Here is a 20,848-nt window from a genome sequence, read left to right as displayed (position 1 = left end):
TTTTTTCTTATACAGAAAAGAGAAGCCTATTTTAATTAGGCTTTGTTTCCAAGGGCTCCCCTCACCTGTGAATATTTCACCACCACCTTGTTTGGTACCATCCTTTTCACTGAGGTGCTTTTGATATTAAACTCACTTAAAGTACAGTGCCTTCTCAGACAGGAAGTACATGTTGGAGAGAGGAAAGCTGATGTGACACAGTTTACAATGACCTTTAAACGTTTATGAAGTTGAGTCCCTGCCAGCTTTATTTGTCTTACAACTTACAGTGCAAAGTGTATGCCACTTGTTACGTAGCGGGTACATGATTGTGTTTCCATTGGCTAGACAGAGAAGCTGCTGTTACACTGGCTTTCACCTGACTCGGATAAAATTGTTTGAAGTAACCATTGTTAGAAACATTTCTGCAGCCTTTATTAATAAACTCCTGACATCCCAATCAGATGACAACTCCCCAGAGCATATCTGAACATTGCCTTATGAATGCCAACAGCCTGGCCTGGGCAGATCACATGCTGGACTTCCAACAGTATTATTCTTTCTCTTGACAGCGAGAAGTCATTCCTAGTTTACAGATCAGTGTCTCATGACTCAGAGCTACACGAGTCCTCAAGAAATACACATTTTTTCAGGAAGTCTTGCAAATTCCACATGCCTGGCAAGATCTTTTCCTGTTGTTTTTTTTTTAACGTGCTTGTAGTATGGACCCTTTTCCAACTCAGTCAGGAGAAATAAAAGAGACCTTGCCACAAATGACATTCCTTTATCAAAGACAGGTGGTTGTACTACTTGTGGTGTTGCATCACTTACCTTTTAAATTTGTTTTCAGTAGTTCTGGTATCTTAAAAAGAAAAGGAATGGTGTAACTGTGCAATAGGAGCATTGGGGATAATTCAGCTGAGTAGTAGTTCTAATTAAATACTTCGTGAACTTTAGACTCCTTTTCTTACTTCTTGGTATTCTAACATCATGCAATGACAGCATTGCTTTCTATCACTTCACTGTATAATATGGAGCCAGAGATTCTTGTTCATGCCTGGTCAGTCCCTTACAGTCTGCTGTTAGTTATTTGTAGGTATTAAGAAAACATTGTTAGCGTACAGGTAGGTAGCTGATTTCAATAGGAGAGCTGTTTTGCAGTCATGACCACAGGCCCGGGGCCAGGCTCAGGCAGGGGTGTACAGCAGGAGTCATGGTGATAGAGCACCCCTTCAGTGCCTGTGTGCAGCACAGGCTTGGCCTAGCCAATGTATGGAGCCCAGCACTGGACCTGCATGTTTCCTTGCCCAGAGCACCTTCAAGCTACAGCCTGGGTGGGTACAGAGGTCATCTCTGAACCACTGAACAACACAGTCAACTTCTGATGATATTAAAAAGGGGTTGTTTTAATCTAGTTGCTTCTTGCATTCACCTACTCCTGCAACCCACATCTTTCTACTTTAAAATGGTTAATTACCTTTTAAGTATGTAATTTAATAAAAGTTATGGTCTGGAACCTTTTTTGTCAAGTGCCTGCACAAAGCAAGATTGTAACAAACCAAAATTTACTAGCACAGAGTGGTGTCCAAGGACAGAACTCACAGCCAGCACGTCCTGTCCACACGTTTCTCCCTGTCTTTCTCCAGCACACAGATACAGACATCTATGATCTGAACAGGCACTTGGCTGTCCCTTTCTCCACACAGCTGCACTCCTGATGCTCCTCCTGATCCTGCTGCTGGCGCATGTGCCAGGCCATGAGCTCAGCAGTGATCCTCTGGGTTCTGCACAAGGGGTCAAGGAAGTATGAGGGTAGCATGAAACTCAGCTAAAACCTGATTGTGAAAGAGAGCTTCAGTTTTAGCTTTTCTTAGGTGGGTAGCAATCCAACGTCCATGTCACCACAAATCTTGACACTATGTAAGGGTGACAAATGCTGCTTTGGCTTAAACACTTGTTTAGTCAGAATAAGGTCAGTTCTTCCAAAAGGTTTAGAGGGCATATACTGCTTTGGCTTAGAAGTAAACAGTGACCAACCTTCATTTACATTACTAGCTGACCTCTGCTGTGAGCTACAGAATGCTTGAAAATGTTTATAGTGCAGTTTTTAAGTACAAAGGTGGTATTTTTCAGTGGCCGTTTTGCTTTTGTAACCAAGAAGAACCAGCTTTTCTCCTTGTTTCTGGTGTACTATCAACTTGCTCTGCAATAACATAATCAACTAACTTGCAATATCCATGTTCATCACGTAGCACAGATAGAAGACAGGCTGGGAAGAAATACAGAAAACAACCATTCAGAATTTCTTTTCTCAGGGTTCTGTTTTTCTAGCAAGTGTTAAGATGGTCTGTATTGCAAATCCCTTTTTCCTGGATGAGGTTTTCAGGTGCAGGGTGCACTCATTAGCTTTGACAGCTGTTTAAAGTTGTTCCTGAAGTTCACCTCAGCAGTAGCTTTCAAAAATAAAATAAAAAAAAAAATTCCAAACCAGGTATCAGCTTAAAGCTAATTTAATTAATTCCATGAGAGGGCTGCAGAGTGTAACTGCTTCTTAATGTACAAGCACAGCATAGCAGCTAGAAGAATTTGCTGTGGATTCTTTAAAACCTGTGTGCCAATTAGTTCAGTTTAACTTTGTGGTATTGAAGAATTCTTCAGACATCTGTGGTTTGATAGACTTCATAGACTAAACTTGTATTCTCTAAAGTGCCATAGACCTTTTTTTAATTGTAGCATATTTAAATATATATATATATATATATACACAAACATGTGTGAGATGTGCAATACCAGGAATGGATTTTGTTGTGTTTCGAGTTTGGGTTTTTTCCTTAGTTTTTGCTTTTAAACAACATATTTGAAAGGGAGTTCCCATGGAAGAAGTGGCTGAGGTTTTGGTGGTGTGGACAAACTAAAGCATGGCATAATGCAATAGAATCACTAATCCTGATGATTAATATAACAGTAGTAAGACCAGGTTAAAGATTTATCAAAACTGTCTTCTAGATTCATTTAAAATGCTCAGACCTATATACTACAGACAGTTCAAATGTGAACTGTGTCCATCCCTGGCACTGAAAAGGCTCAGCAAGGTTTCTTAATGTGCTTTAATTGTAACATGGCACTGCAGAAAACATTGCTACTGAGCTATTCCTGGGCTGCCTGTATCACCTCTGTATCTATTTTACTCAATAAAGTTCTCTGGAGTCTGATTTTTTTTTTCCAGCCAAATCATTTCCTTTTTACACTGTTATCCCACCCCAGAGTATCTCATGTCCTAGTGGTAAACAAAGAGGAGCTCAAGTCTTTCTCAAAAGCAGTGGGCATTCGTGCCCACCTCAAGGAAAGGACAGAGCCCAACAGCAGCAGAGCATGGCAGCAACATGTTACAGCACAGCCGCTCTGTACGAACAGCGGCTGCAGCAGTCCACCACAGTCCACCTGGAGTAGATTTTGAGCATGGTTTATTTGTGGTACTATTTAACTGTTCTTGAGTCACCACTATGTACATTTTTTAGCATGAGTGATGTACCTGATGTGTTACTTTTAATCTAAATTTCAATTAAAATGCGAGTTTTCAATCTTTAACAGGAGTCTGACTACCTTAATTCAAACATACTGGGCAAACTGAACCACAGCAAGGTAGTTTAATTGTAGCATTAATAGTATGTAAGATCCCAGCCCACTGATATTGTTAAGTAGTTCAGATTTCCATCTGATTTGAACAGTTATTACCACTTACTGATCAAAAGTACGTGATCTGAAATTGTAGCTATGTGTAATACAATACATTAAAGAGACTTTCTAATTGATTGTATGCCTGACCAATGTTCTTCATTTTGCAACTAAAGCACTGCAGTTCCTGTCTCATGAAACAGGGTAGCAAAGGTTTTAAACCAAATACTGCTTAATTACACAGACATTTTAAATGCTGTTTGCCACATTGTTCCTTGCCTTTCACCTGTGACTTGACAAACTCCAGGGAGGTCACATAAAGCTTTCAGCATCTCATAGAAGTTAGTATGTCACTTTTGTGTCACAGTTGCTACAGTCCCTTTCTATTAAATTTATATATAGTTTATTCCCACTTCTAACAGTTTCTAAACTTCCAAGAATTAGCTCTTGGTTAAAACTCAGAACATCTAGAAACTTGCAGCCTAGAAGAAGTTAAGAGGACAGGTGCCACCCAGCGCACTACTACATTAGCAATCTAATGCATCACCACATTGGTCACATGTAGCAGGTTGTTACCCAGCATACATTAGCTCTGTTCCAAACATGCTGCCAATTACTAACATAAGCCCCACCTTCATTAACAAAAATCAGTCTCTGAAATTTCCCATCTCACTAGCTGAAAAGCTTCCTTTCCCAAATCGCGGGCACAAAGAAGTAAAACCTGGTCTTTTCAATGCTTTGTACAGCAGCTCCCTTGTGCTGAAGAGTTCTCCTTCACCTCTGAGTAATGGAACAGCAATGCATAGGAACACTCACTGAAGCTTGACTATACAGACTTACATAGATATGTCTATACACACATACACATTACATAATCACTTTGCAGCACCAAGTGTGAGCACTATTGTTCACTGTAATCACCATCCAGCAAAAAGCATATTTTAAACACGCTGTATATGCTGCCATTAAACAGCTGGACAATTAATTTATTTTCTTCTAGAACAAATATATAGCAGAGTGATCCACAAGTTGTACTTCCCATTGGTACTCTTTTCCCCTCAGTGGAGTGTGACATAGCTTTATTCTATCATAAAGTGAAACTAAAATGCTACTCCTGAGGTGAGAAATTGGCACCTTCCTGATTTTTCTGCTGATGAGCGCAAAAGCTACTTGCGGACATAAAATTAATTTGTAGGAAAAAAGTCTACAAACTAATTCTTACACATTAATGTAACTGAGTGAAAACTAACACGTTTGTTTTCATTGCCTGATTCACTGTGCCTTACTGCTGATTCGTAACCAGAATGCTCCAGGTGTGGGCCTTTTTCCTTGAGAAAAATGCCTTTCCAGAAGTATCTCTGAGTGGTATTAACCATAGTTCTCTTCCCTGTGCTGGTTTCTTTCGGTATGCATACCTTCCCAACTTGGTGCTTGCAAATTCTTGAGGAAAACTAGCCTCAGCAAACCAGACAGATTATCCCTCTCCATGACAGCTCTAAAATTGTGTATTTCTAACCATAAAACATAACTGGATCATGCTCCACAATCGTGCTTACCAAGAACATACAAAACCTGTTCCTTTAGGCTGCTGCCACTGCTGTCCTACATATGTAACTTACAAAGAAACAGACCAGTCTGACGAAGAATTTCACTACTGATTTGTGTATATACAAGCATCTTCAAAACCACATGTCTGCTACCTCCTGTATCTCAAAGCACTGTTCTTTGTATTGTGCATTTCCAAATATAGCTATGCCACAGTGGACTAGCTAAAGTCGGTCTGCCCTTCAAAGAAAACCTAGTAATAAATTCAGTACTTGAGGCATGCGTCACAGTCGAAAAGAAATCGCTGTGACAGTGCCTAAGAAAAAAAGAAAAAGCAAGACACAGCAGTGATGCAGGTATGTCAATTCATAGGCAGACACTGGGAAAATAAACAGTACCAAAGCAGTGCTGTTTTCAGCAGCTCTCAATAGGGTTTTACTCACTTTATACCTGTAGAATTTAATTCAGTAATGACAGAACATGTTTACATTTTAGTCCTTGTGAGTTTACAGCAGAAGAAAGTGGCTGCAACTGTTCAAGAATTTCCATCTTAACAGTTGAGTACACTGGTTCTCAATACCCTAATGTATTATTTTGATAATGGACATTTTGCTTTCCCATTTTAGCAGAATTACACCATTTATGTACTAGATTATAAAACCAAATGAGACTTTCACACAGATCATCCACCCTGCACGTTACCCTGACCATTAGAAGAAAACTCCCTACATTGGTCAAAACTATACATAGCAAACACCCAGGAAAAAACTCCTTTTTTATTCTGTGACACCGTTTTAATACAATAAATATACAAAACTTCTGAGCTACTCAGACATGCAACAGAGGGACAGAAGTGGTGCATTTGTACAGAACCACAACATTCACCAGGATGGCAGAGCGTTGTTAGTAATTTACAAAATATACAAACAGCCCTCAGATAAATAAAACCAACTCCTAAATTACAGATCAATGACTACTGACGTTCCAGTGTTTAAACTTAATACTTTGTACTCAAATTTGCCACAATATTACAAAATTACAACTTATGTGGGTGCCATACTCTGATAATAAGAGACTGTAAAATCTAGTTTCATTAGGTACAAAATATTTTAAGAAGTCTCAGCCTTCTGTTGTCAAGGGTAAACTCAAACTTCTTCCCTTTTAGGCTGCAAGTGTCAGAGATTTCTGGTTTAAACAATTCATGTGTAACTGAACCTTAAATTTCACTTAGGACATTTAAATCCGTACATTCAACCCATGACACTACGAACCAACACTCCATACACATAGAACATTAAATAAGTTTTCTCAAAGAGCCTTTAAACATTTGGGGAGAAGTCTACCTGCCAAATTTAATTTTTATTCCTAATGTGGGGTGGTGTTTTTTTTTCCCAGAATATATTTTGGTAATGTATGTTACTATGTGATCTTCAACTAAGTTAAATTGCAAGAATTATGTCCCTGGAATTACCATCCAAGAGATACAAAGAGAATTGCTTAAATTTAGATTTTGAAGTAATCCACAGCAGAGGTTCTGAGACACAAGGTTCAAGTTAAATTTAAAAGACTATGAAAATGAACAATCTTGATATACAGCTGCTAGAAAGATAATGCCTGATCTCAATGGAAAATGGTGACTTTTATCTGGAAAGCTTTTAATAACATTCCACATATATTGAAGTTCAGTGCTAGCATGTCCAGTGATATGAAATTTTAGAGCCCCTATTACACAGAATATTTAAATTGCTTTTAACTTCATGATGCAGAGAACATTTAGAAGCAAGTATATTCATTAATATTAATTTCAGCATGGTGAAACTACGATATTCATTCAAATTAAAGTTGGATTTAAAGAAATTAGAAGAAAGGAAATTAATAGGGACTTCATGCTCACAATACAATACTGATCCAGGAATTAAGCTAGGTTTTTTATTTTTGTAATGCTCTTCTGTTATTTTGAATACAGTGCAGTGAAAAAGAATCTGTGTAAGTCAGTCCACATTCTGGCAAGGCCTCAGGATTTTATGCCATCTTACTAAAGGTGATTTGCCTTCACAGCTGAATTCATTTCAGCCACAGTGGATGCACAAGTTGGGAACAGGAAGGACCACATCCCACATTTTCTAAAACAAAGTTTGGAAAAACAGCCCAAATCTTGTGCATAAGACTCATGAAGCAATGAGTACAATAAATAATGTTCAAATGAGAGAAACATGACATTATACTAAGACCTGGTTATATTCCAGAATAAGACCATGGCATGTACCATTATGGATTGTTCAGTTCCACAGCACCAATTTAACCTCGTAGGCCTCCAGTTCAGTGAGTTAAATTTTAACTTTAAAACTAAAAAAAAAAAAAAATAATTAAAGTTTAAAATTTAACTTTGTTGAAGATGAGTGTTTCCACTTTTCCAACAGAAAATATTTTAAAACTTTCCTTCTCCCAGCTTAAATCACATCACAGAGATGGCTGAGATAATGTTAAAATGATTCAAGTATCTGTTAAATGCCATTGCTTAAAAAGCTTGGGTTTAGACACAATTCCTTTTAGAATATTAAATACTGTATAGTTAAGTTTTTGGACAAGCAGTAAATAAGAATGGCTGGGCTAGAGATTTAGTACCACTGTTAAACAGAAACACACTTTAACAAAAACAAAATAAACCAAAAAAATCCCCAATCCAATAAAATTACAACTGCATGTAGAAGAGCGAAAAGGGGGTAAGAAACTAGTGTTCTAAAAGTCAATACTTGTTTATTTCCCAGCAAAATTATTACCCCAAGACATGAATATTGAAATTAAAGATAGCAAATATATAATCATTTAGCTCTGTGATTGAAACTATCCGTTAACTTCCTTAAACTGTACACTGCATTACACATTCTATTACAGAGAATGTTTCTGCACCACAGTCATTTCTCACAGGTAGAGAATACTCCATGAAAATAGATACAAACAAACGCTATAATTGTAAAGAGGTGCAGATAAATTCTGGACCAAAACACTATTTAAACAAGATCAGATAAAACTCAACAGTATTCATGCAAACTTACAGGTTTATATCAAAAGACTTATCCTAAAAGATCCCCAAGAATTTGTAGTATCTATCCTACTTTTATTTGTCCTCCAGCAGCTGCTGAAACTGCAAAACCAGTAGGCAAACATCACCTCCTTACATCTTTCAGTCTACCTCACTTCTTAACAGTAGAAATAGAAAAAACAGTTCTGACAAAGTAAAATAATTGATCCAAAGTGCTTTCCTGAAGGTAAAAAAAAAAAAAAAAAAAAATACTAGAGTGAACCAGTAAAAAAACCTTCCAAATTCTTAATAGTTATTTGATAGTTATTCATTTTCAGGCCAATTGTTGAAATCATTTATCCTCCAGAAAATATGGAAGGCTTTATATTCTAGAATATAACACCTTCAAGAAGGGCAAAGAATGGTTATCTTTTTCAAATAAATAAATTTAGAGCAAGATAAACCAAACATTTCCCATTTTATCCATGCACAGCTGCAAAAGAGGCAAACATGCTGTGTGAATTTTGACCTAGGCTTTTAGGGAATATAGTAAGTGACTGGAAAATAAAGTACAATCAAAGAGAACTGTTATGATTTCTTCTGTTTCCCTACATCCGGTTACCCTTGAACGCATTCTGAGCTGCACTGGTTGCTGCTGTTGATGCGGCGTTGGCTGCAGCACTCTGTACAGTTTTGTTGGACATCACCCCTGTGGCAAACTCTTGCTGTGCTTTCTCAAAACTGGCACCGGTTGTGCGGTAGAGACCGTGCACCTAGGGAGTAGAAATGCAGTGAAAAATCAGTGCCCAGCCTTCCACTTCCTGGTAGACTGATAGCAAATTCTTAAACACAAGGCAGACCCATGTGTTTGGGAAAGCTGGTTTGCTCAAGCATTTCAGAGGATCTGGAAATGAGTAAACTGACCTTTTCCTCACAAATCCTACAACAAACTGCCCCACTGCATGCACAGTTTGACTGCAGGAATACCTGTAACTTTTTGCAAGTTCAGAGTGGTCTCATAGGTATTTACTGAAATGTGTGTGGTATCTCCTGTCTGAAATAACATATTTAAATATACAAACAGGCTGCATCCTTTGTGTAACACAGGGCTCACAGCTGGCAAAACTGGATTCTGTCTCAATTTGTATACAACTTGTACTCATTAAAAGAGTAAGTGTGCACATTAAAAAAACAGGAGGAATCAAAACCAAAAGAGTAGTTTTGAATCCATGATGTCGATAACATTTTGGTAATTTTTTAAAAAAAATCTTAATTTCTCTGACTGATACAATGACAAGAACAAGCTAAGCTATGACTGAATATCAAACTGTACAGAATATCCTAATAATGCAGACATGTATCTGCTAAGCTATGTGATGACCAATAGCTCTGCAGAGGTATTAAACAATGACTTACACTCTCAACAATATGGCATATAACCTTTCGTACAACAAAAAATAACAAATACTGAGTGATTTCCAATTACTTGAGTATTAAAATTAAAATGCTATTTCTGACTCATATTCAATCAAGTCACAATAAAGTTGTTGAACAAGACTGCAAAGACATTTTCATTCAACTGTAGCAGGAAAATTAAAGTTGTAACTTTTATCTTTGTTATAAATACAACTGTTTCTCATCCATGAAGCTATACCACGATGCTATATACCAGAAGCTATATACCAGGTTTTTTATATATATATATATACACACACCATGCTATATACCAGTTTTTTTAGAAGAATCCACATGAATATGGTAGGAAGCAGTAGAAAAAAAAAAGCTCCACCATATGTTTTTCTCACTTGTTTCTTTCTGCTGAACTTGAGTATTTATGCAGAAAATAAGTAAGAAGGGACATCTCCAAGCAATGCTTAACATTTCCAGCTTGCTGTATATAGGCCAAAGAGTTTGGCTATGTGAAAATCTTTACGTGTAACTGTTACAGAGGTTGAATAATTAGAATTGCCAGAAAATCATCACCAGAATTCTGTTACATTTTACATAAACAACATAAAAAGCTTGCTAGAACTTTAGTATCTAAACTTAAGACTTCTGAATGCAAATTCTCAAAAAGCAACCAAGGGAAAAAAGGATCTTTGAGCTTTCATTCTATGCAATCATTAACTGGCAACAAATTTTAAAATAATAAAAGCAGAGAAATAGAAGTAATTTTCTGAGGTACCAGGCATCTCCCTCTTCTATTGATTTTAATGGGAATTAATTTGGCCAGAGATGAAATTTAGCAGTCACTGGAGTCATACTTCACTCAGCCTTATGAATTAGCACAGATTTGGAAATCACAACTTGACCTCTACAGGTACAACTGGAGCATCCAGTGCATTCATCTATCCCTTCACTGTGGGCCTGCCTCCCACAGAAAGGGAGGCTCAGAACTCCGAGTTTCTCTTACTTAGAGCTACCCTTCCCCATTTTAGTTTGCAGAAAATACTTTGTACTGTATTGTACAAACAGTATTTCATAACTCCACAACATAAGCAAAAAAATGCAGCTGTTAATAGGTAAGGCACACCCCAAGAATACAATTTCACCCCCATTACTTTGTGACAGAGAATCTCTCAGGATTTGCAGGAAAACAAAATCCAGATCAAACACAGGAAACAGAAGAGGGGAATAATACGTAACTTACCTTTTTAAACATAACTAATGAGATAACAGCAGATGCTGTGAAAAGTGCAGCTATGATTATCATCATAATGCCAACAGGAATACTCTTATTCAGACCAGTAAGAGATGAAATCCACCCACTGAAGAAAAAAAAGAAAGGACAAACTTTACTAGTACAGCACATGAACCACTCAGCCACAGGTGTCCACATCAAGGGAAGCTTTATAACCTCCTGGTTCTGATCAACTTTGAATATTTGTGAAGTCATGGGGATTTTAGTTCTGTATTTCAGTTCTGTAATATGCTTTTAAGGCTTAGTTTCCATTTTTCCCAACTACATGAAAAATTATAGTAAACATGATTATCCTTGAGCAGAATTACAAAGAAACTAAGAGCCGTTCATCAACATTTTAGTGATTTTTTTGTCATACCATCATTTCACTGATTTAAGACTACAAGATTTTGTGGAAGTGAAAATGTCCCTAAAAAGATAGCTTCTAAGTTCTTTAACATGAAACAAAAACATGTCACACAGAGCTTCTATGTGGGAAGACTCATTTAATTGTACCCGCACAGCGATGCTCTCTCAATTGAGGTTAATATGATAATTTTCTGAAGTAGATAGAAGTGTCTTAACAATAGAAAGGATTCCTCTATCAGTATCTACTTCAAACATTTCCTCATTCTTCAAAATTGAAACCCCAACAGAAAAAATACAGTATCAAACTTGAAACCCCAACAAGCAAGCTGTCTTGAGAAAAATAAAACATTAATATGGAAAAGATACTTACACACACATACAAACAAAAAGAAATAAAAAAGACGAATTTCTGTAAACTCAAATAACCTTAAAACTTCCCTTTACCTGTTTGAAACTGCTTTGATATCCCCTATGTCCAACTGGTCTCTACCACAAAACTCCAAATCGAACTGCAGCTAGCATTTTTTGATGATATAGCTACTTTCCATTCCCCTTCCCCAAGTATCCTTAAAAACACACTCCAAATACATGGAGAGCTGGTCCTCTAAAATGCTTTCTTGTTTTGTTAATGTCAATCAATGCATCCATAAAAAAATAGCGGATTTGAGAGCAAAAATAATAAATCAGTATCTTTCCTTACAGTACAGTTCTAAAGCAATGCTTTTTTTCTGCCTTATGTATGTTCGGAGGTTAGCAGAGAAGTATTACCCTGTGACACTACTGCCAGTCATAGCTTTCCATGCTACCAGCTGGCTACTACAACTATGCTTTTAGTTAATTCAAGTGTTGTTTCATTGTTTTTCCCACCCCCAAGGACTGTGACCAATTCCCAACAGCTATTCCTTGTAAGATCTAAATAGCAGACCTTGAAGACTCATACAAAGATATATAGATATAGATAGGTAATACATATAAAGTCTTCATGTTAAAGCTTATACACTTACAAGCACCAAGAAGAAAAATAAACTATTTCAGAATAAGGAGCTGACTCAAACAAATAAGCTTTTCAGTAACTATCAAAGATATACCACTGCATTCACCCAGGTACGCTGTTTCTCATTCTTCAAATTTTAGCAACAAATTTCCTTAGTATATAGTAAGTATATTAATATAACTAGAAATATTTAAAGATACAAAATAATGATATGCAAACAGTATACTCTCCAAATTATTTTAATTTTCTAAGTTTTGCTTATGTTTTTATCTTTAATACAGAGTAGTAGTATCTCCACACACCACCAAAATAGGGGAAGAAATACATAAATGTATTACATTGAAGGATAAAATTTTGACCAGCCTAATAACAGAAGTACCTCACTCACTTAGAATACATTTCATCCACTTTTTCTAGTTAAGAAAACTCCAAAAATGCCTTTTGTGAGTGCTAAATGTAGCAAGTCCAGTAAGCACAAGATTTAAAAAACAAAAAAACAAAAAAACAACCCAACCAACCCACAGAGACTCTGCTGCAGTTGCTGTATCAGATTTGTTTGTCTTATAGGCAGTACAACAATTCAACAGAATACTCACCAGTTTCCCCATCTTTGAAATCCTGCAGCTTGAAGTACATGTACAGCAAACTGACAGATATATACAAAGAAGAACACAAAGAACCTGAATGAACTGTCACTCCTGAAAGAGGAGGGGGGGGGAAAGATTAAACCAGACAGTAAATTAATGACCTTTTGCAAATACTGTCGTACAACTCTAAAATTTTCTTCTGTATTAACTACAGGAAAAGTGCTTTCATTTATTGGCAGTGGCTTCAAGTACGAGTAATTCTGTGGTTTTGTAGAGTGTTTATTTACAAGACATACTCCTTTAAGATAGTCATTTTGCCATCTGCACCTCTAACAGAGATGAGAATAGCAGCAAGATACTATTCCTTAGTGTTCTGTCCAGCACACAGGAGAGCCTCTTGTACTAGCTATAGACATTTTGCTACAGTGCATGAAGAACAGAATTCTTCTCCACTTCTGAACCAAAGTTCACAGTGCTGGCAGGATGAGAAGAAAACATTTTTCTTGTAAAAGGAAATTAAATCTAATATGGAATATGGAATTACTGCAACATAGTGCAGACCAGAATACTGACACAGCAGCTGCTTAAAAGCAAAATATACAAAATAGGTTTGCTGTTAGAATTATCAGAAGTCCAGCCTGACAAAGACTGGAAGTAAACATACGTGTACATGGACATGTGTGTACAGGCAAAATGTCAAGACTTCAACTTATTACTATCAAAACTAATGATATACTTGCTACTAGAATTCTAAGAAATCACTCAGTTAAGTCACAGAATCAAGTTTTGCCATTAACAGCTCTTCCTGTTAATTTCTATTTATTCAACCAGTTCATAACTATTTCAATTTTCATCTGAGTAACTGACTGAAGTTGAATATGCAAGTTACTGTTTTCCTTTTCCCAACAATGAATATTCACTAAGAAAAGCTATGTATTTACTAGAGAGCAAATGCAAGTTAAACTATATGACTCCTCAAAGATGTATGGGTACCTCCTGGGTTAGCAAAAAGAAACATCTCATTTAGTCTCAAGGTCACACTTAACTTCAGTTTCTGGCCATCAATCTTTCTTTACAAGAATAAGTGCATTTTAACTGAGGATATCCTGAATCAGTTCGATGTGGGAAAAAAAAAAAAAAATCCAAAAGAAATATAAGAGTATAGGATTTAGAATCTCTACATGCTTATATTCACCAAAGAAAAAAAAAAGGAAAAAAGAAAAAAGTTTAATTTTGCATGCAAACCCACCATTCTTTTCTTAAACATAAAGCTACAAAACCTCACGCTTGTGAAGCCTGTAAAGACTGCTAAAAGCTAGAAAAAATTAGTATTAGTAGTATGATTATACCTGCTCTACTCGTTCTTAGGAATCTCAGTCCTCTTCAGTTAGACACTGTAGGTCACTTAATGTGAGATTTTTAAGTGTAAAGTTTTATGAAATTTGCTCAGGAAGCCAAAAATTAACGACCCTCTTAACTATTAACCTAGTCAAATTCTTGGTGTGAAGTGGTAAGAGATTTAATGAGAATTTTCCTTAAAAATGTTATCACCCCAATACAAAGTTAAATATTTCCTACAAATATTTTGTTAATGGCAGAAGCTATAAATACTTTAACAGATATTCCCTTATATACTTACTATTGCCATGTATGTTTCAAATAGAACAACTGAATTAATGGCAAACACATTAATATGCTTTCATTAGAAGCAAGTAAAGTATTATCATAATGATCATCAATCAAATTCTGGAATGCTAATGCATGTTGACAAGTTTTTAAGTACTCCAAGTCAAGCTAAAGTTGTTACCTGAAAGCTCCATAAAGCGGTCTGTACCAGCAGACAAAAGAACAAGGGGTAAAAAGCAAGAACCAGAGAATACTCAATCCAAAATCAACTCCTCGTGTAGAATCAACATAAAACCAGGCCAAACATCCGAAGATATTAAGAAACAGTGTCACTGTATGGACTGTAGAAGCAAAAGCAAATTAATCTTAATTTAGTTATGTTTATACAATAAACTTTTGCAACTGTTAAAGCAATACCTAAACTGAGCTTTTTTAAACAAATCATCATCAGATTTAAACAATAAATCTATCCCCTCTCAATACCCCCATCAATAAGCTGACTTTTATATAGTTTTGTAACTTTCAGGTAAACCCTGTATTCACAAGTGAAAGCACTGAACATGAAAATTCAAGTATTAAGAGGTATATGGTGAAGGAAAAAATCATGTCATAAAAATAAAACATTTTCAGACTCAAAATTAACACAGCTGCAGCAATTGATACTTTTTCTACAGCAATAACAGGATACAGATATTTAACAGACTACTGAATATTTTTGAGAGAAAGCTTATAAATTGTATAAAATGCATCACGTATTTACCACTGCATGCATTCTAATTTGAAAATAAAAATTAAAACCCAAAAATCTTTAAATGGAAAGCTTTTGTCTTCCATGTAATAAAGCAAAAATAAAACCCCACCCAGTAAAAGTGTTTCTCAGTTAAAAAAAAAATCTGCAAGACGCTGTCATAGATGCTTTCATACATATTGCATATTCAAATGCTTATTAATATCAGTATTGTCAGATGTCTTAAATATCTGCCATTTTGGTGCTCCATTCTTAGCTCAATACTAACATCTTCTCATTGGCAGACTTTGTTACAAGTTAACTACTGAATTTCTAAAAAAAAAAAAAATGCATTGGCATTACAACTTCACAGTTTACTTCCAATATATTTAGTTCTTAGATCAGAGAAAGATACAGTAGTATTAAGAAACATTACACCTACTACCTTCATGCTATCTGGCACAGAAGTTAGCTCTGCCCGACTTAAAAAACTGACATAAATTTGCTCAGCAATGACCAGCGGTTCAGCAGTGATTCTGCCACCTCAGAGGACATTTTCTGTCCTTGTGGACCACGATAAAGTATGAGTATGTATAACAAAGTGCACAAGCTGCTCCTTGCAGCAATGATTTTTTTATTTATATTCAGGGAAACATCTTATTCTACTAGAAGGTAAGGTTAACAGAAGAACTGGAAGATGATAAAGATTCTGAATGAAAGACTCCTCAAACTCTTTGCTGCCTTCTTAACTAGCACCTAAATAAGCCCTAAATCAACTTAAACAGGAAAACTCAAAGTAAAATGCCCACATCGTTGCATGAAAGGCTGATGAAACTCAAATCTTATTTTCCTCTAGAATCACCGGAAACATAAAACTGTACTTTTAAGTAAAAGGCATTTAATGCATCTACATATCTTAGCACTATTACACAAGGTCAGCAAAACCACTCTCTTTTCAGAACTTGTGTGTATGCCCCGTAAAGCACAACAAAGGATACAAATCCAATTCCTGCCTTCCTTTGATAAATATGAGAAGGCTTCCTAAGGGGTATTTTTTCATTTTCTAGTCAATACTGGAAAACAGGGAGGCCCCCTGAGATTACCAGAAACATCCACACTCTGGTAGAGTTTGAACTTTCCTAAATTACTGGGGTTTTTTTGTAATTGCAATTGTGGTAACAGGAGAAGCTTAAAAAAAACAACCATAATGCAGAAGAGGGTTGAAATGTCACACCTGCCATTGATACCTCTTAGCACAATAAAGCCAGCAACATAGGGGTCTACTTCACTTCTGTCACAGAGAATCTCAGCTATAAAAAAACAAGTATTAGCAAGCTGCATATGAAGACATGGGACTTCACTGACAATTCTCTCTGCGCTCCACTTGGCCGCCTTTCTGCCTGCTGCTAAGTACAGAAATGCCCTTGTTCTTTGAGCCAGCACCTTCACTAAGTGACCTAGAAAAGCTCTGCTGTTGTATGGACAGGTGTTTTTATGTTCAGGATAATGGTTTTAAGTACCTTCCACCTACCTGTATCATTAAACTATGACACAGGTTATTTTAAGACAACGACCACCTGGGGGCTGAAATGACCTAAGGCTTTGGCAGAAGTCTGCAACATGTGGTATCTATATGACAAAAACTTCACAGCTACACCAACACAGTACTTAGTGTGAAGTGACCTAAGAAATCCTTCTCCATGTTTAGCTTTGAAGCAGCTGAGGTTGAAAATGAGAAAAGGGCATTCATCATGCCAGAGTAAGAGTCAACAATGGCAAATTACATTATTTTAATACATACTGAGATTCAACTCCACTTTTATTAAACTTCCTTGTACAGAACAATTCTACTTAGATATACATCCCCTGTCTTAATTAACTACACTTTATTAAACATTAATGCTTGCGAGTTGCAGATAAAGACCATGTATGGTCTTTACATATATAGATGCTGTTCAGCATCTATGTTCTTGAGATTATTATTTTGCAGTCCCATTTGGTATTCTATGAAGATAGATTTCTGTTAATAAGTTTCATTTCAGTAATGTTTTACTGATCGTATTCCAGGGAAACTGAAGTCCTCACTATGACACATGACAAAAGAATGCACTTCTTCCCAGGAATCAGCTGGACTGTCGCTCTGTAATGGACTGCAGTAAGGCGAATGCGATGCCTACAAAATGAAGGGTTTTGAAGCCACAAGGCAACCAACAACTGCGGACAAAGCTGGTGAAGTCTGATTACATGCAACCTTGGAGCCCAGAATGCCTTCAAATGTAGCTCCTTGTCTATTGTGCTCTTTTTGGAGTTGGGGTGAGCAAAAAACGTGCAAACCAACCCTACAAAAAACGTATTTTTCATAAGAAAAAAAAAAAATTAAAAAACATTTGGCTTAGCTAAACCCATAACATAAACACATGCTATCAAAAATATGAAGGTGGTTTTTCTTCTCTACACATTAGGACTTCAGCTAAAATACTGTACAATATCCACATTTCTTGATGCTACACACTAAAAAATCCATAATAATAGGGAATGAATCTCTAAGACATCAACCAAGCAATCAGACCTCTAGAAAACATAACCTACAAAGAAACGCTGAGTAAACTACACTAATTTAGCCAAAAGGAGATGACTAATGAGGATGCATGCATTCTCCATAACAACAGTGGACACCACAGGGAAGATCAAACACAGAAAGGAGAATTAAAAGCTGTTTCCCAGTATGTAATTTAACAATAAAAGACAGCAACACACTAGAACTGGCTTGGAGGGAAAGTGTCCATCCTTGGAAGTTCTCAAGAACAGGCAGAACAAACATCAGCACAGATTGATACATGTGCTATTGATCGTACCCTCAGTCAGAAGGATAGATGAGATGAAGGTGTCCTAAACAGAAAAAAAATACCATAAAAGTTGGCATTTTATGGTATTGGTTTTCTACCAGAATCCACAATTTTACTTCACTGTTTTTTGAAAACTTTTTTAAAGTTTTTCTCATAGAAAATCGAAACATTCATAACCTATATAAAGTCACAAACCCAAATACCACAAAGCTTCCATGAGATTAAGCAGCTCTTCAGCTTGTAACTTCAAATAAGAAATACTCTTCAAGAACCAGTACTGCTCATTTTATACACACTATCAACCTGCAGGCAAAGTAGCTAGAAAACACAAGCTTTTGAGGAAAAAAAAATGTGGTGTTAGATACAGGTCAAGAGACACTATTAACAGCACAGGAACATCTAAAAAGTAGTGCTCAGTGCTAAAAAGCCACAAAACCATTCTATTTGAAAGTCACTTAAACAGCAAGGGTAACCAAAGATAGAATGGAAAAGCTCCATAGCAGCTGAAAAAATCCATTGCTAATTGATTGCTCCAGTTTACAAATTCAACATGAGATCACTCAGCCAGTAAAATGAAAAAAAAAAATAAAAATTCTCCCAGGGGAACAAACAACAATGTTGAAGTGTAAAGATAAAACTACATCAAGGAATCAGAAAACTCTGATTTCTATACAAGATGGATGAACTCATGGAATACTGACACATAAATTGTTTTCTCATGAGATGAAGAGCATATGGAACTGAAACGGGCAAAAAAGTTTCCTCAGAGACACACAGACCAGTAATAAAAATACAAAAATCGCTGCTAATATGAAAACACACAGAATACTGAAACAGAGAGGTTTGCTCCTGTGATTGCTAAAAAGAAAGAGGAAAACTAACCTACTTTACAAAGTGCTGAGCACTTAGTACTAGATTTACGCAAATGCGTTTATGTTCACAGAACCCACAGGCTTTACAAGACTTATGAAGTTCTGGGGAAGGAAACAAAATACAGGACAGAGCAGCAAGCAGAAACAGGCTGGTAGTTAAGTGCCTCCACTGAGGAAGCATAGCCACTCTAATGAAAAATGAGGCAAACCAAATAGGTACAATCCTGGAAAAGTTAACTCACAAGGACTGATTTAACAGCCAGCCCTAACGCATGGAATCCTGTGTTGAACTATTTTTTTAGCCTGAAGATTTTGCCTCTTCCTTCATTATGCCCTTCTCCTTCATTCCTGAGTAATCCCCAAGTCAGAGAGTAGTAGAGCTAAAGAATTAAAAGACTAAGAGGACTCAGTTAAAAAACTCAGGCTACCTAGAAGAAATTGTGTCACATTATTGTAAAAGCACAACTCCTACATATTTTGAAATATAATGTTGCTGCTTCCTCTATTTATTGCCATAAGAAAGAGAAATAAAACCAGTATCAGTATTCCAATTCTCACCGCCCAACTTCACCTTGTATTTGAAACATACAGCACTTTCAGAACTCAGTCCTGAAAATGACCAGAATTCATAACTATCCTAAAATTCTGAAGTATCTGATCGTAGATTTCATGTAAGTCTGCCATGTCTGTCAGATTTATAAGAGTGACTAGTCATATACTCTACAGTGGATTTAGTTGCTTATTTCAAGATTAATGACCCAGCAATGAATATAGACAGCTGATTATGATGAAGTGGAATTAACTTGATTCGGTGCTGACTGCTCATTTATGTGTATCAATTATGTGGTTCAATCACAGTAATAAGATTACCAGATTCCCAGATAAATTTATGGAAATTTAACTAAATCTGAAAACTTAAAAAAAATACAGAAAAGCTCTTACATTCATATTCCCTTAGCACTATAACAATATATTAAACACATCAAAGCACCTAAATCTTTGGTATTTCCTCATTCTCAGAGTAATTATTACGCTCTCATCACAGTGGACAAGGCAAAAAAAACAAATATTGTGGCATTTGTATGTTTGGTTCATGCAGCATCTCCCCAGTCAAAACACAGCACCTGAATGAGGACAAAATTAACCGCAAAAAGATGATGTAGAGCATTCTTGGTGTACAAAGGATAGTTTTAACATGGACTGATTCCTCAGCTGATTTATTTTGCACTATTTTTTTTAAACAGACTAAAATGATATTAAGTGTCCAATACAGACTAAAAACTATATTAAAGGATACACAACTATGTATATTAAAGCAAAGGGATATTACAATCCTTAAAGTCACAAGTCTGTTAAAACTGATAGTGAATTATATTTCTTAATATATAAGCTGATTTTAAAAACTTAGAATTGTTAAAATAAGTAGAATTATTTCAAAGCTAATAAATGGTCAAAGCTCATTTTACAATAACAGAGATAGTTAGAAAATTGCAATATACTGGAACCAAAATGCCTTAGGATAATCTCCTCCTTTTTTTCTGTGGAACTTTCTATGAAATAATTCAATACTTGTAAAACTGAAACTAACAAAAATACTTTATTTCAACATTTAACTTCTGAATTTAAAATAACTTCTCACTACAGATGTTACAAAAGCCAATGCAGCAGGCATGTATCATCAAGTTTGAATAGGCACTTTTGGTTTTCTGAAAAATAAAAAAAATAAAAAAAATTAGAAAATACTTACACATCCACAAATAGTACATAACCTTTACCGTCTTCTGGAATTCTACAGGAATGTCTACAGAAAAGTCCTGGTAGAAACAAGGACCTACTGGAAAATTCTCAGGAAGAGGGGGCCAGTTATTTTTTCTACCTGCAAAACAGAAAAAAACCCTGAAGAGTCTTATAATACAATTTTAATTT

General features: G+C 36.1%; 1 protein-coding gene across 3 annotated transcripts in view; it reads right to left on the bottom strand.

Moving 5' to 3' along the window:
* Nucleotides 1–8,116: 8,116 nt before the first annotated feature.
* Nucleotides 8,117–20,848, bottom strand: part of SCAMP1 (secretory carrier membrane protein 1) — a 40,498-nt gene continuing 27,766 nt past the window's right edge. For 2 of the 3 annotated variants that reach the window (XM_061475848.1, XM_061475847.1), the window contains 5 exons: nt 20,670–20,798; nt 14,659–14,818; nt 12,861–12,962; nt 10,872–10,989; nt 8,117–8,994 (listed from right to left, as the gene is read on the bottom strand). In XM_061475848.1, the coding sequence (XP_061331832.1) occupies nt 8,830–8,994; nt 10,872–10,989; nt 12,861–12,962; nt 14,659–14,818; nt 20,670–20,798 (674 nt within the window). In that variant the 3' untranslated portion in view covers nt 8,117–8,829. The remainder of the gene's footprint in view (nt 8,995–10,871; nt 10,990–12,860; nt 12,963–14,658; nt 14,819–20,669; nt 20,799–20,848) is intronic. The other variant, XM_061475849.1, reaches the window with a different exon arrangement.

This window comes from Pezoporus flaviventris, unplaced genomic scaffold (assembly GCF_033815535.1).
Source record: "Pezoporus flaviventris isolate CSIRO_AGI_PZ_B2104156 unplaced genomic scaffold, CSIRO_AGI_Pfla_v1 ptg000090l, whole genome shotgun sequence".
Taxonomy (NCBI): domain Eukaryota; kingdom Metazoa; phylum Chordata; class Aves; order Psittaciformes; family Psittacidae; genus Pezoporus; species Pezoporus flaviventris.
Note: the sequence above shows the minus strand (reverse complement) of the source record. Positions and strands in the feature narration are given on the sequence as shown.